This window comes from Talpa occidentalis, unplaced genomic scaffold, assembly GCF_014898055.3.
Source record: "Talpa occidentalis isolate TD23 unplaced genomic scaffold, MPIMG_talOcc4v2.1 talOcc4.3, whole genome shotgun sequence".
NCBI lineage: Eukaryota > Metazoa > Chordata > Mammalia > Eulipotyphla > Talpidae > Talpa > Talpa occidentalis.
The window spans coordinates 33,304,114-33,319,748 of record NW_023603184.1 but is presented as its reverse complement, the minus strand read 5'-3'; the positions used below and the strand labels follow the sequence as shown (position 1 = coordinate 33,319,748).

General features: G+C 54.0%; 1 protein-coding gene across 1 annotated transcript in view; it reads left to right on the top strand.

Annotated features, from left to right (window-relative positions):
- PTPN5 (protein tyrosine phosphatase non-receptor type 5) overlaps positions 1-12,964 on the top strand; it is a 39,541-nt gene extending 26,577 nt beyond the window's left edge. The window contains exons 5-14 of the mRNA XM_054699401.1: positions 205-282; positions 739-980; positions 1,998-2,187; positions 4,413-4,497; positions 7,974-8,053; positions 8,226-8,363; positions 8,889-8,999; positions 11,055-11,215; positions 11,307-11,420; positions 11,744-12,964. Of these exons, the coding sequence (XP_054555376.1) occupies positions 205-282; positions 739-980; positions 1,998-2,187; positions 4,413-4,497; positions 7,974-8,053; positions 8,226-8,363; positions 8,889-8,999; positions 11,055-11,215; positions 11,307-11,420; positions 11,744-11,837 (1,293 nt within the window). The 3' untranslated portion in view covers positions 11,838-12,964. The remainder of the gene's footprint in view (positions 1-204; positions 283-738; positions 981-1,997; positions 2,188-4,412; positions 4,498-7,973; positions 8,054-8,225; positions 8,364-8,888; positions 9,000-11,054; positions 11,216-11,306; positions 11,421-11,743) is intronic.
- Positions 12,965-15,635: the final 2,671 nt, after the last annotated feature.

Here is a 15,635-nt window from a genome sequence, read left to right as displayed (position 1 = left end):
CCAGGGAGCCCCAGGGTAGGAGGGAGCGGCTGGGGGCTTCCCATCCCACCAACCCCTGGGTGGGGCTTCTCGCATTCAGTAGATACTTCCATACCCCTGAAGCTCCTCTGCCTGCTCCTCACCCCAGACCTGTTTTACCCCTGTTGAAACAGATGAGAACCATGCCCCCACCAAAGCCCTGACCTGTCTGTCTGATGTCCCCAGGCCTGGCTGGGCGTGGGATCCTGGGAAGTCTCCCAGCTGCTGCTGGTCTCTCTGACAGTAGTCCTCGTTACCAGCTTGGTAAGGCACCTCCTGACCCAGCCTCAGTGCTCTCCTCCTCTACCCAAGGCCCTGGGCCTCACAGGCTCCCATCTGACCTGCAGGCTGGACTTTCTGAATTGGGCCTGCATGGGTGATCAGCAACTTGCACCACCAGTGTGACCTCCCTGGAGGGAGAGACACCCTTTTTCTAGTCTGCAGTGTTCTAGGCAGGGGAAAGGGGCTGAGGAAGAGAGAAGACTGGTATAGGAACCCCTACGCCTCACATAGAAGGCCTCAATCCACAAGAAACTGAGGGTTGGGGGAGGACAGGGCGGGGGTGGCACCTCCCCTCTGGCTGTAGGGCTGTGCCTAGCAGACAGTTCCAGGAAAACGGGACTGCTGTAGACACAATAAGGTCAGGGGACCCAATCCCATGGCACCCCCATCACCAGGGAACATGGTTCCAGATCCGTGATGCCGTGTGCCCCCAACTAGGTGTGGCACCTCCTGCGGGCTTCCCCGGAGCCACCCACTCCGCTGCCCCCTGAGGACAGGCGCCAGTCGGTGAGCCGCCAGCCCTCCTTCACCTACTCAGAATGGATGGAGGAGAAGGTCGAGGATGACTTCCTGGACCTGGACCCCGTCCCTGAGACTCCTGTGTTTGACTGCGTGATGGACATCAAGCCTGAGGCCGACCCCACCTCCCTGACCGTCAAAGCCATGGGTCTGCAAGAGAGGTGGGAAGGGTAGAGGAGGGGCGGGCTCTGCGGGACCTTGAGCTCTCAGCTGCCATCAGAAGGGCAGATGCCTGGCTCTGCCTCCCGGGGCCCAAGACAGAGCTGGCCTCATAGCTTAGCCAGTGTAGACACATGCGGTGCCAGAAGGCCCCAAGGTGAATGCTGAGCAGTACTGCTGTGCACATGTGCATGCTCACATTTGAGCTCAAGTCCATTTGGGTTGGTGGCTACTGCAGGACTTGTCAGGGCCTTTAACAGCTTGTGTTCATTGTAAATAACAAGGGGGCAGTAGGTGGCATCCCTCAAAATCACTTCACCACAGAACCCTACTTTTGTAGTGTCTCTTAGTACTGTACAGAGCACTCTGGGAGGGGTAGCACCCTCTTTTCAGAGCCTAGCTGGGGAAGCCAGAGCATGCCAGGTTTGAGTTACCCACCTGATGTCATGCAGGAAGGCTGCAGGAGGAATCAGCTCTGACACTTCCTTACGTGGATGCTGGACAATTCTTGTCCCTGCTCTGACTCCCAGGGCCCAAGGGACTCAGTTTCTCTTTCTGTATACCAAGGCCCCTTCTGGTTCTGCACCTTTAAAGCCAAACACTAGATTCTGTCCAGGATAGACATCCTTGCCACCACTATGCCACCCCTGTACCCCTCTTTGGCAGGCACAATCCAGACTGCCAGGCCGAGGACCAGGACACCAAGGGCAAGCCCCTCTGCTTTGTTCTAGGTCGATGCCCTCACACTGGGAACTCGCTGGGGACCACAGAGGTTGCCCTGGATGCAACCTTTGGAACCGGGACCCTAGGCCCCCACTCACCTACTCTGCTGCAGGATGTAGGAGACACCCCTCAGTTCTGGGGCTAAGACTCATTCTCCTAGTCTGGGGTGACTCCTGCTAGACCCCACCTTATTCCCACCCCGAGCTCACCCTCCCTCATCTTCCTGCTCCAAGGTCTCCAGTTGATGCCCCCTTTGCCCCAAGACTCAACCCCCCCCACTCTCCTGGCCCTTCCAGGAGGGGCTCCAATGTCTCCCTGACCTTGGACATGTGCACCCCTGGCTGCACCGAGGAGGGCTTCGGCTATCTCATGTCCCCGCGGGAAGAGTCGGCCCGCGAGTACCTGCTCAGCGCCTCCCGCGTCCTCCAGGCTGAGGAGCTTCACGAGAAGGCCCTGGACCCCTTCCTGCTGCAGGCAGAATTCTTCGTAAGTCCCCCTGAGCCAACAACTCCAGGGTGAGGGGACCATTCTCTGCACACAGATCGTCCTCCCTGCAGGGTGGTGGAGCAGGGTGCCCAGAACCCAGCCCTAACAGACTACCATCATTTCATTACCAAGCTGCTGTCCCTCTGGGCTTCCATGTCCTCACTTGGAAAATGGGGGGGGGGGGATAATAGGGATGTTCCAGGAATTAAAGAGATAGATAGGAACCCCCCCCACACACACACCCTGTGAGTGGTGGACCGCAGCATCTCCAAGTCTTTCTTGTGCTTGGAAAACCTTCTTTGCTGATTCTGCTGTTTCCCACCCTCGTCCTGCCCAACATCCCATGCACATATATGTCCCTCTTTGCAATCTCTCCAGTCACCTCCTTTTTACCCCTGTGACTCTAGCTTTGAGTCCTGATCACCTCCCTATACTTCTGCAACAGCCTACAGCTGTGTTTAAGGGGCCTAAGAAATGGCACCCCCATTCTACATGCCTAAGCACTCAACTAGTACCGAGTTAGGACATGGAGATCCCCAAATCACCTTTGTTTTGGTGGATAAAGGATAGATTTGAAGTGTGACTTTGGTATGTAGTGACAGTGAGCTTCCCAATACCAGTTCCCCAAATTAACAAACTTTCCACCCACCCCAGGCAGTGCTGGCACATCATAGGCCCTCCTGTGGGGGCACCCCTCTAATTCTTTCTTGACAAGAGGACCTCAAGAGGAGGAAGAAAGAGTGGTTGGTTCCCCAATCAAATTCACTTGTCAGGTTACCCTCCCACCTCTGTGGGCAGGAATGGGCGAGAAGCCATGAGGATTTGGGGAGTGTGCCTCCCTCACAACTCCTCTCACCCCAGGCTGCCCTGCCCCCACCTGGACTAGACATCTCTCCCCTCTGAGAACACCTCCAGCATCCTCTATCCCCTGCACCAAATTCTACAGAACTTGACATGTGTGAGCAATCATCCCCTGCCCCCCAAGTCGTGAAGCCCTGTCTCCTTTTCCAGCCTTCTGCTCCCACTCCTTGCAAGGAGTGTCCACTTCAAGCTGGGCCAGCTCCCCCCTTCCTGTGCCTTTACTCACATCACCCCACCCCCCCCCACACACACACACACTGGATACCTCTAAAAAGCCCCCTCAGCTCCCTCTGAGTTCCCAAGGCCATCACCTCCCCTTGTCCTCAATGTCATTGTCTATCCAATAGATTGTTGTGGATTGTACCCAATCCTAGAGAAAGGAACTAGCCTGCACCCCACTCTGTGTCGCTTGTGCACATGCCTCATTCTGATTCTCACAACCCTCGAAGGCGACTATTATGACCCTGTTTGACAAAGCTCATACTTAGTGTGTGAACACTATGAAAAGGTATGTAGTCAGGCCAGACTGCATGGATAGACAGAAGGGGAGCCAAGAGGCCAGAGGTACTGGGGAATCATCCCAGAGGGTATAGGAGGGCCCTCTCGAGGTGAAACTTCAAGGGTGGAAACTATTTGGACGGCTGAAGAAAGGTGAGACCAGCAGTGCTGTGAGCAGAATGCCAGGAGTTCGGGCCTGGAGGCAGGTGGAGCAAACTAGCCACAGCAAAGAGACCAGCACAGTTCGAAGGCGGGTGTCTTAAGAACAGCTGGCAGTAAAGAAAGGCAGCCTAGAAGACCTTATATGCCAAGCAGAGAGGTTCTGTCTTGAAAGTAGTCAGGAGATGCAGATGCCGCCCTGGGAGCTCAGGAGGGGCCTCCTTTCCTGCTGGTGAATCAGGGAAGGCTTCTCAGAGGAGGTGACATCTTAGATGAATAGGATGTACGAAGATGAGGATGGGGTGGATGAGCCGGCAGCACAAACCAAAGTCCTGAAGTGAGGATGCTCAGGGCTGGAACTCTGGTCAGTAAAGCCACCCAGTCTGGCTGTTGCAGGCGTAGGGTGAAAAAGGCAGTGATTGGCCAGGTCACTTTTCCTTTATTCTTCTTTGCTCATCATCATTTATTGAGTGTCTGCTACAACGCCAGGCCAGCCCTCAGTATAAACAATAGAAATAATATTTATCACGCACTCAGCATGTGCCAGGCACTGTCCCAAATGCTCTTTATGTGCATTAACTCCTTGATAGTGTCTGTTGAATGAATGCATGCGCTCAAGCCAGCCCCTGCACTAGAAGTTGGGGACACAGCAGTCCCTGGATTCGAATGTTCATGAAGGCCAGCTCACAGCTGTCCCCCTCCTGCAGGAAATCCCCATGAACTTTGTGGATCCAAAAGAATATGACATCCCTGGGCTGGTGCGGAAGAACCGATACAAAACCATCCTTCCCAGTGAGTACTCAGTGCTGGGGGTGGGGGGGAGGCGGGGAGCAGGCAGACTCCCCTCCCCAGGGCTCCTCACCCCAAGGAAGACTTTCACCCAGAGCTGGGCTCCAGGATCACAAGGAGAAGGGGTGGGGGTGCCCAGTGCAGGGAAGCTCCCTAGTGGGGGCAGAGCTAGGCCACTCCCAGGTCAGGGATGCCAGCCTGGCCAGGTGTTGCACTGGGCTCTGGAAGCTCCAGGGGAGGGAGAGAGAGAGAGAGAGAGAGAGAGAGGACAACAACAGCAGCTCCTGGCAAATGCACGGAATTGTGATGGAAAAGCTTCTTCATGTCTTTATCTCTTGAGAGTGGGCAGATATGAAAGAAAGGAATTTCAGGCCCAAAGAGGTTAAATGGCTCGCCCACAGTCACTCAGCCAGGAAGTACAGAACTGAGTCTCCAACCCTGAGCTCTGTGACCCCAGAATTTGGTTTTTTGTCTCTCTTGAGTTCAGTTTGATCAGATTGTGAGTCTTCTCTCAGGCAGAGTCACCAGGGAATGAGCTGCGTGACAGGTAGTAAGCACCCCATCACTCGGGGGAGGGGGATCAGGCAAGGAGGCATGAGCATATCTGATAGGGGTCTCGCCCCTATGGAGGTGGCTTAGATCAGGTGGCCTAATTAATATTCCTCTTTCAGCACTGGGGTGTCACTTTAATTTCATTAAGCCCCTGTCTGCTATCACCCCTGGCAAGTTCTGGCCTCAGCCCCTGAGGGCTAGCTTGGGGGTGACTGGTTGAAAGTAAATTCCCACAAACCTACTTTGCTCAGTTTATGGAGTAACAAGGCTTTCAAAGAGCAGTTTTGCCATCAGCGTCTCCAACAACATGTAAGATGTCATGACTTATTTTTAACTTTTAAAATATCGACTTGTGGTTGCTATGGTTACACAGTCTCAAGGTAGTTCCGGTTAAACAAAGCACCATTTAAGGCCAAGATGCGTTATTCAGGGCTGCTCACCTCGTCCCTCATCTCAGCCCTCCTCCAGCCCCGCATGGAGGAAGACTGGGTACCCCAGAACCTAAGGCTTTGTGGGTCACTCAGAATGGCCACTGGGGAAGGGCGGGTGACGGGGTCGTCGCTCACCTAATCTCTCCTAGTGTCACAGAGGCCTCGAGCCCCCTCCAACCAGGCTCTGAGCCTCCAGCACACCTCCCTCCCCAAGCCCAACACAGGACTACTGTGTCCAGCAAGAATGGACCTCAGGGTCAAGGGGAGCGGAGGGCAGGTCAGGCTTGGCGATTGCCCCCTCTCAGATCCAGGACACCCTGAGGCTTGTTCTCGTTCTTTCGGCACATTTCCTGAGCCCCTCCTGCCCCAGTGACTGAGGATTCAGACATGACTGAGACCCAGACCACACAGAGTCACACTCCGGGGGAGGATATTCATGGCCAGTGAGTGGCAGCCCAGCAGACAGCACAGAGGACAAGAGGCAGGGGAGCAGTTTCTGTCCTTTCCACCACCCTGTCTCCACCACCAAAACTCGACCTGGCACGCAGGAGACATTGTGCACCTGTGTGGGTGGGTAAATACCTCTCAAATCTTGCTTCCCCCTCTCCATCCTCACTATCCAATTTGGGAGGATGGGGGGGGCGGGGTCAAGGCTTCCATGTTGCTCATTTCCAGGGGCCACCATTTATGTAGGCTGCTCTGACATGATGCCCTGGAGGCGTGTTTGAACACTCAGGCACTGGGGCAGGGGCCCTCTGCCTGTGGCCCTCCTTACTGGGGTCACTGCAGTCACTTCCAATCTGACGTCCTGACTTCTGTGTTCTCTCCCCCGGCCTTCTATCACTGCCCCCAAAATGATACCGCACAGAGTCGAGTGGTGTCACTTTCCTCCCTTAGACACTAACATCACACTGTGACCCTCAGGGTTAGGCCCAGCTCTGAGAATATGGCTTCTAAGATCCTCTGTGAACCTGTGGCCCTCCAGCCTCATCTCTCACCAGACCCACCTTCCCTTGGGCACTTGAACCCCACAAAAGAGGGTTTCTTGCCCCTTCTCCTGCCAGTCCCTCAAACCAGCCATTGCCACCTCCCCTGCCCCAGCCAAGTCACAGGTCTCTCTGTTCCCTCGCCCAGCCCCTGTGCCCACAGGTCACACAGCCTGCCTGCCCAGCACTCAGGGGCAGGAACCTTGTTTACCGAGGAGCCCCTACTCCCCGCACAGGGACAGGTGCAGAGGGTCAGTGGAACCGTTTCCATTCCAAGGAGCTTTTTTTTTTTTTAATTGTTCATTTTTGTACAGTATTTGACTTCTCCCCTCAGGTGTAGTCCCATAATTTTCTCACCACCACATCACCTGTGAACCATCACCACAGTGCCTTGTGCCCTTCCCTCCCCTGTTTTGATCCCTCTCCCTCCACTCCCCTGCTATATGCCTCAGATCTATAGTTTGCCTGCAAGTCTTGTCTTTTTCTCTGACCCTTTGTTTAGTTTCCCTGTATTTCTCCTATAAGTGAAACCATCCGATATTTTTCTTTTTCCTTCTGACTTATTTCACTGAGCATAATCCCCAAGGAGGTTCTTCAATACCAAAGGTCCTGGCATCTGGCCAGAGGAGGCGCTGCCCAGGTGATCTGGGACTCTGAGGCCCCCACTGTGCATGCTAGAAATGCCCATTTCTCAGTTTCTGCAGGAGAGAAACTGAGGCCCAGGGACAAGACAGTGAGCTGGCCCCAAAGCTAGGTCAGAACAGGGGCTCCAGGCCCACCAGCCTCTCGTCTCAGGCCCAGCCTCTGCCAGCTGACAGAGCAGGCAATGCAGGGAGGCAGCAGCTGGAACAAAACAGATTCTACTCCAGGAAGAACAAGATGTTGCGAGATCTGTTACTATGGGATTTGACATGTAAATACATTGCAGGAAAAGCAATGGTGCACACGTGATGCACACGTGTCTGTGTTTCCAAGGTCACACATGGATGTCTCTCCCCCCTTCATCCCAGCATTCTCCCTCATCCTCAACCCCTAAATCTTAACAGCCCTGTTTTTGTAAAGTTCTTTACACTCTACAGGGCACTTTCACAACAGTTTTCTCTTTTATCTTACCAAAACAGGAAACTTAGAAAGGCCTTAGGGGATTAGAAAGGCCATGTGTTTTACAAGCCTACACACACATCGCTGAGTGCAGGCTCCAAACTCTTGTCCCCCTTCAATCCAGGATGCACCGTAGGTAATTCCTCTCTTTGCTTCCATGGGGACTGAAGGAACACAGGCAAGGGGCAGACATTGGCCCTGCAGAGATAGAGACCCAGGGCCTTTCTCTCTACCCTCTTCTTACCTAGGCCCTCACCACCAGCGTGGGCTGCTGGGATTGGTCCATGTTTTTCTACTGGACCCAGGAAAGAGGCAATTTCAAGGGTCCCAGAAAAAAATGTGGGTACCCTGAAGTGGGCCTTTCACAGAGGCCACAGCTCCCAGCCTCACCTGTCTCTCCCCACCCCAGACCCTCACAGCAGAGTGTGTCTGACATCACCAGACCCTGACGACCCTCTGAGCTCCTACATCAATGCCAACTACATCCGGGTATGTAGCCCCATCGACTGTCCCTGAAAGGGAGGCCCAACTGCTGGGATCCATCCTCTGGGCTTGTCCTTAAGCAGAATGGCTCCTGCGGCCCCCCAGGAAGACCTGAGTGTGGTTTGGGGCCGTGGGAGCACTGGTGTGACCCTGACGGCCTGGACTTGGCTGGCTACAGGGCTATGGTGGGGAAGAGAAGGTGTACATCGCCACTCAGGGACCCATCGTCAGCACAGTCGGCGACTTCTGGCGCATGGTGTGGCAGGAGCGCACGCCCATCATTGTCATGATCACCAACATCGAGGAGATGAACGAGGTAGGGCCCCCGCAACCCCCCATCCCCCTGCACTGGTATCCAGTGTCTACTGCTCTGTGCCCCTCCACTAAGCATCTTGTTTTCATGTTAATCCTTGCTGCAACTTTGGGAGGCTGGTAATGTTCTCTCCACTGCCAAAGTGAGGCTCAGGGAGCTCAGCTCACTCGCTCAGAGCCACACAGGTAGTCAGGGACCCCTCTAGTGCCCATGATCTCAAACAGGATGCTGTGCTGCCTCCCAGCCTGCCCGGGCTGGTGCTGCTACTTCCATACCCATAATGGCCCACTAAATTGAATCCCTATAAAAAGCCCTTCAAAATAGATATCACTCTCATTTCTAGGTTAGGAAACTGAGGTTCCAAAAAGGGAAAGAACTTACAGGTTATGAAGCTGAAGTTTGAACCCAACATGAATTCCCTGCACCTGTTGCCATTTTATATCTCTCCCCACCGGCCTTGGCGGGGTGTTGGAGAGATCAAGGTTGGGGAATGGGGAGTAGGTCACAGCCTGATCTGGGTCCATACAGAAATGCACCGAGTACTGGCCGGAGGAGCACGTGGTGTACGATGACGTGGAGATCACTGTGCAGAAAGTCATCCACACTGAGGATTACCGGCTGCGACTCATCTCCCTCAGGGTGAGACCTGGGGCACGGTGGGGCTGGGAGGATGAGCAGCTTTATTGGGGACTTTAGAGATAATGGGTTCCCAGAGTTCCCTATAGCTGAAATCAAGGCCTATGTTATTTCCAGGATTTAGTGATAAGCAGGGATATAGGAACAAGTGAACGGACTTGGGGCCATCAGCTGGAACAAACCTCAGTTTTATTTCATGTTGGGTTCTCTCTCTGTCCACACTGTCATTCATAATGCCTTCCAGATCTGCTTCAAATGCACCCAAATCCAGGACTCTCTGGACACGGAGTTTCAGCAAGCTCCAGCCTTGTCCTTATACGTGAAGGTCCATTGTGACTTTTGGGATCTCCGCTAGAAACAGCCTGTAGTGCTCAATCTGTCCACCAGAGAGCAGGCACTCCTCACTGGGTTTGGATTGCACAAGGCGGTTGTGGTTACAGAAAACGGTGGGGGGGGGGGGGGAGAAAAGGAAGATGTAGAAAATATGAGCAATACAAAACAGCCCAGAAGAGTGGGGGCATCTTCCTACCCTGAAGTTGTTCTTCTTCCAGGATATGCATAATAGAGGAGACTGTTCCTTTGGAACCAGAAGGATTTGTGGGTTGTGTTTTTGAGAATAAAACCCATGTTTGGGAAAGGTGGAGCTCATGTAATAACCGCGAAAGCTGAAATCCCTGAGCCAGGCACCAGGAAGCTGACACCCTGTTCAGAAATACCCAGAAGCCCACTGAAGCTGTAACAACAGCGACCAGCTCAAGGCCTGGAATGTGTCCTGAGTTGCCTCACTCCCATGGGAGAGGGTGCAAGATGGGGTGTCAAGGAGCAGGCAGCCCCCAGAGAGCAGTGCCCACCTGAGCAGCTCCAAGATACAGGCCTTGCTAGAAGGCAGAAAGGTTCAGCAGGTGGGGGTGAGGGGAGCCATAGAGACTGTAGTAGCTCTCACAGTCTGGTAATCCTGGGACCCAAAGGACCATCTTCCAGTTTCCCCAAAAAGAGAGGCTGGGTTGACATGGACCTGCCTCATCTCTGCACCACAGGAGTGGTTAAGGAAGAATCAGGACAGCTTGGGATTTAGGGGTATTTCTATCCATAAACCTTTACAAGCACTTGCCCTGGGCCCTGGTTCTGGGGTGGGTACTGGGAATACAGAGCTATCCAAAGCCTGAACGCTCTCCTCAAGGAGCACCCGTAGTAAGTACCAAGTTAGTTTAAAACACAGAAGGACACTGCCTGTCAGGCTGCCCGTGGAGGGTCTCCTTGAAGTGGTGATGCTGATTGGGGTTTTGAAGAGTGAATAAGAGTTGGACATTACAGCCAGAGGAAAAAAGAAAAAGTAAGGTAGGGTGTGTGTGTGTGTGTGTGGTGTGTGTGTGTGTGTGTGTGAGAGAGAGAGAGAGAGAGAGAGAGAGAGACTGTAAACCATGTGTGGGAGCATCACATGCAGGTATGCAGGGGCAGGAGATGGGCCTGGTGGAGTAGCCCTAGTGCTGCCTTTTTCACTTGCCTGGCTGAAAGAGAGTGGGTTTCATCTGGAGAGCAACAAAAGCCATGGAAGGGTTCTGAGCTAGAGAGCAGCATGTTCCGATTTGTGTTGTCAATTGTGGAATGGTGGGGTGGAGGAGAGAGGTCTCACGCTGTCCAGACCTGAAGGCCAAAATGGAGTTGGAGAAGGGGCCTTGGAGAGGCGAGAAAGCCAGAGATACTCCTGGTGGGCTGATCAAGCATAATGAGGCAAGAGGTCCCAGGGACTCCGTTTCTGTGACTAAGGGCAGACTGGAGAGTTTGCTTAGATAAGGACCCCGGGAGACAGAATTGAATTGCAGAAAGGACTCAGCCAATCTTGGATGATCCTGGAGTTGCTGGTGCAGACCTCGTGAAGACCAATGCCGTGCAAGTTGGCTTGGGGTGTCTGTCTGGCCCCTCTGGGCAATATGGTATAGAGGACAGAGGCCAGACATGCCATTCCGTGCCTTCCTCGTCCCATCCCATCTGTCTCTGGGCTGGTCTGTGGGCTCAGAGTTCACGTGTATCTGGGGTGGGGCTCTGTCTCCTGGACAGAGCGGGACCGAAGAGCGAGGCCTGAAGCATTACTGGTTCACATCCTGGCCGGATCAGAAGACCCCAGACCGGGCCCCCCCACTCCTGCATCTGGTGCGGGAGGTGGAGGAGGCAGCGCAGCAGGAGGGGCCCCGCTGTGCCCCCATCATCGTCCACTGCAGGTGCGTCCTCCCAGCCACCAGCAGGGGTCAGGCAGCCTCCCCATGCCCTGGGCTGCCCATACCCTCACCCGCCCTTCCTATCGGCCCTCAGTGCAGGGATCGGGAGGACAGGCTGCTTCATTGCCACCAGCATCTGCTGCCAGCAGCTGCAGCATGAGGGCATCGTGGACATCCTGAAGACAACGTGCCAGCTCCGCCAGGACAGGTCAGCCCACAGGTGGGGGCGGGCACATGGGGAGCCTGTTGGACAGGGAGTAAGATGGTGGGGGCTCCAGATCTGGATGGTGACTGATGAAGAGGGAAGAGAAATAGAGCTGGTGGACAAAGGACAGGACTGAGAGCAGCTGGACATATGTCCCTGCTGTCTCTGCCAGAGCTGGGAGGGACAAGAAGAGGCAGAAGGGGTGGCTGGCAAGGACTGCCTGTCCCAAGCTGCACAAAGACAGGCCGCTAGTCTGCCTCACAAATGACTGGTAATCAGTGCTCCGAGGGCTGGGCCCCATCCCAACTGTGCACCTCTGCCGGCAGGGGTGGCATGATCCAGACCTGCGAGCAGTATCAGTTTGTGCACCATGTTATGAGCCTCTACGAGAAGCAGCTGTCCCGCCAGTCCCCGGAGTGACCGTGGTCCCACCACCAGGTCCTCTGGGGAACCCCCCAGCTGGGCCACCACACCCAGGAGTTGGGGCCACCATTCCTGGCCCTGGCTCCATCCCGGCCTGCACCCTGTCCCCACCCCACCTGCTTCCTTCTCTTCAGCCGGCTCCCTCCCTCCTCTGTCAGCCTAGGCCTGGCCTCTTCCCCCGCCCCCCAACATAGCTCTTCCTACTGTATATATTAGGGAGTGGGGCAGGGTGGGGGGAGGATGGGCCAGGCCAGGCCTGGGGCCCCGGGGCCTGACCCACATCACGCAGTCCTGAGGCCTCAGTTTTTAATGATGGTTCCGTTGCTACTTGATCCAAACATTTCTGTGCCGCACCCCAAGTGTCCTGCTGCAGCGTGTTCTGTCTGTCTGTCCACCCATCTCTGCTGTCTGTACCGGACACTGTGTCTCCTCAGCCCAGGAAAGGGGTAATGAACTCCAGCCCCTAAGTCCTCCAGGCAGAGGTGCTGGCCTCGGCCCTCACCCTGCTTCTCCCAGCAGGCAGATGCATTTCCCCCCAGTTATCCAAGCCAGGGTGGGAGATGGGCCTGAGCACCCAGGGTCAAGCATGGGGAGCTCCTGAAGGGTTGGCAGAGAGAACTCAGCTGGGGGAGTGTTTCTGGGTGGGGGGTGGGAGAAGCATGACTGGAGCATCACAGCTGGGGTGGCCTGTGGGTACAGAGGCCCTCAGGAGGCAGGGGCCAGCCTGGGAGGCACTGGGGAGGAAGGGGGTAGATGGGGCGATGAAGCCAGAGGACCTGGGCCCTTGTGGGAGCGGGAGAGAGGGCCTCTGGGAGGGGTAGGGACTCGGCCCAGATCTGTGTGAAACATTTATCCGTCACCGTGGGAAAAAAGTCCCGAAGTCCTGCTGCGTGTAGCTCTGCGTGTTCCTGTGTCCATGCGTGTGTTGAAAGCCCACGAGCAGGGCGTGCATGACTCTGGCAACATGTGTAATTTTGGAGCCACGTGTTTTTATTGCTGACTTTAAATATTTACTCCACGGCAGACAGACATTGGGTGTCTTTTTATAATTTGCTCGTGGTCATTGAATAGAGCAATAAACAGAGCATTTTGAGCAAAACTAAGCCTCCTGAGTCTGTGTGATTTGCCTCTCCCCTGCGCTCCCTCCTCCCTTTACACACGTGTGTATACACACACACACACATATACACACAAGCACACACACACTTCAAGGTCCCTACCGCCCCCTATTGGCAATTGTCGGTATGGCATGAATCCAGATTTGAAAAATTAAAATAAGTCCATTTGGCAGGATTCTCACGCACTTTCACACCAGTCCAGTCAGGACCCCCAAAGACAGGTATGAGAGGCTTCCAGAGAAGGCAGAATGCTGGCAGGTCACCTATTCCCACAGATGGGTCAGAGAGACCAAGCCTGGGACAAGGGGACATTCAGGCCACACTCAGGCCCCTCCCTGTCAGCCAACCCACGTCCCAACGGCAGCTGTAACCCAGCAATTTCCCTTGTAAGGCCTGGGCTGAGAGTAGTCCCTCCCAAGGGGACTGGGGACTCTGCCCATAGCCTCAGATTCCGAGCCATCCCCGACACTCTGGCTCTATTCTTACCGCTGCCCTCAGGGATGTAGCAAAAGTAGCTCTGATGCCACTGCTGGAAAGCGAGGTCACCCCAGGGCAGGAGGGGGTCCAGGGAAGGGCTGCTGATCAAGCAGCAGGTTGGTACCAGAACTTTGGTGAGCTGTCGAGGGTCCTGGCCTGCAGACGTGCTGTAGACAGTAAAGAAAGCATAGAGCATGGCTTGTGTGGCAGGATGGAGGTCCCAGGAAAGGGGGGCCACACTCTCAGGCTCCTCAGGAGGATGGTCTTCCTACCCAGATTAGGGGGATTGGGCTATGGGCATGGGGAGGGGAAGGAGAGCTAACATTTCCCTCTGCTCCCCCAGGGTGGCCCTGCGAGGCCACTCAGGCTGTGCAGGCACCACACACAGAGGGGACATGAATGTGCCCCCAGGTTTACATGAGATGGCAGATCCACTAGACACTTTCAGCTCACCTGAGACATGAGTGGTGCCCCCCCGGGTGTGTGCAGTGACCTTCCCAGCCTACCCTCTTCAATCCTTGGAAAACAGACCTGTTGCTTTGTTCCCTAAGCCTTGTTGCATGGTGTGTGCATATGTATGTGAGCGTGTGTATACATGCACATGTGCACATGCATGCACGTGGGCGCGTGTACGCACACACACACACACACACACACACACACACTACCCTGAGCCCCTCAGCTCAGAGAGCTCCTACCCAGCAGTGAGACCAAAACTTCTGCCTCAAGAGAGCAGGGAAATACCTCTGGACCACCACCATCAGCCTCCTACCCACCACATTGTTTGCATTTCCCCCAACCCTGGCTCCAATCTCGCTTCCTCCTTCCCCCAGCTCCCCTCCCCCTAAGGCAGGGTGCCATCTAGCTGGGCAGCTGTGAGCCTGAAGAAGGGATAGCCCCCAGGGACCAGACATTTAAGGAACCAGTGACTCCTCATGGCCCCACTGCTGAAGCAAAGGAAGGAGACTGTCCAGTCTGCAGTCCAGGCACTAGCTGCTCCTCCAAAACTCTAGACACAGTGTTCAAGGGTTACCAGGGACTGACCACCCAAGGTAAGGCTCCCCTCCCCCCTCAGAAAGGGCGCAGGGTCTACTATCTTCTGAACCCAGAGGGGGTGAGCAGGAACTGGGGTAAAGGGTGGTCTCAGAACCCAGAGGTAAAAGCAGGCCAGGCAACTATGAGGGGAAATAATTTGGTCTCAAATCACCTGCATCAGAACAAGGCTTTTGGGTGTCCTGAAGGGTACAGGCCTGGGTATTATGAACCCAGGATTCTAGTCTGAGTGACCTTGGACAGGTTATTTCTCTCAGACATCAGTTTCCTCATATACAAATTTGTTCACAAACTGCCATGCTAGTTATATGAAGTGGCAGGTACTTCCATTCGTTGAAATACTGTGTAGCTGGAAAGGACTGATCACAAAAATCTGCAAAGAGCTGATGAGACTCAACAACAACAAAGAAAATAATCCAGTCAAAAAATGGGCAGAAGAGCTAAAAAGAAACTTCTCTGAAGAGGAAATGCAAATAGCCAACAGGCATATGAAAAAATGTTCAACATCACTTGTCATCAGGGAAATGCAAATCAAAACTACCATGAGATACCATCTCACACCAGTGAGAATGGCACATATTAAAAAAACTAGCAACAACAAATGTTGGCGAGATTGTGGAGAAAAAGGAACTCTCCTGCACTGTTGGTGGGAGTGCAAACTGGTCCAACCACTATGGAGAGCTGTGTGGAGATTTCTGGACCTACTAAACATAGAGCTTTCATATGATCCATCAATTCCACTCCTAGGTATTTACCCAAGGGACACAGAAACATCAATTCCAAAGAGCACCTGCACCCCTATGTTTATAGCAGCACTGTTTACAATAGCTAAGCTTTGGAAACAACCCAAATGCCCAAAAATAGATGACTGGATCAAGAAGATGTGGTACATATATACCATGGAATATTACTCAGCATTCAAAAAAGATAAACACATGCAATTTGCAGCAACATGGATGGCACTGGAAGGGATCATGCTCAGCGAAATAAGCCAGAAAGAAAAAGAAAAATACCGGATGGTCTCACTCATAGCAGGAATCTAGAAAACTTAAATAAGGGACCAAGAAAATGAATAACTCTAAGAAAGTGAAAATCAAAATCAACAAAAAACTATGAACCAGAGACACTTTTTGGCGGGTGGGGGGCG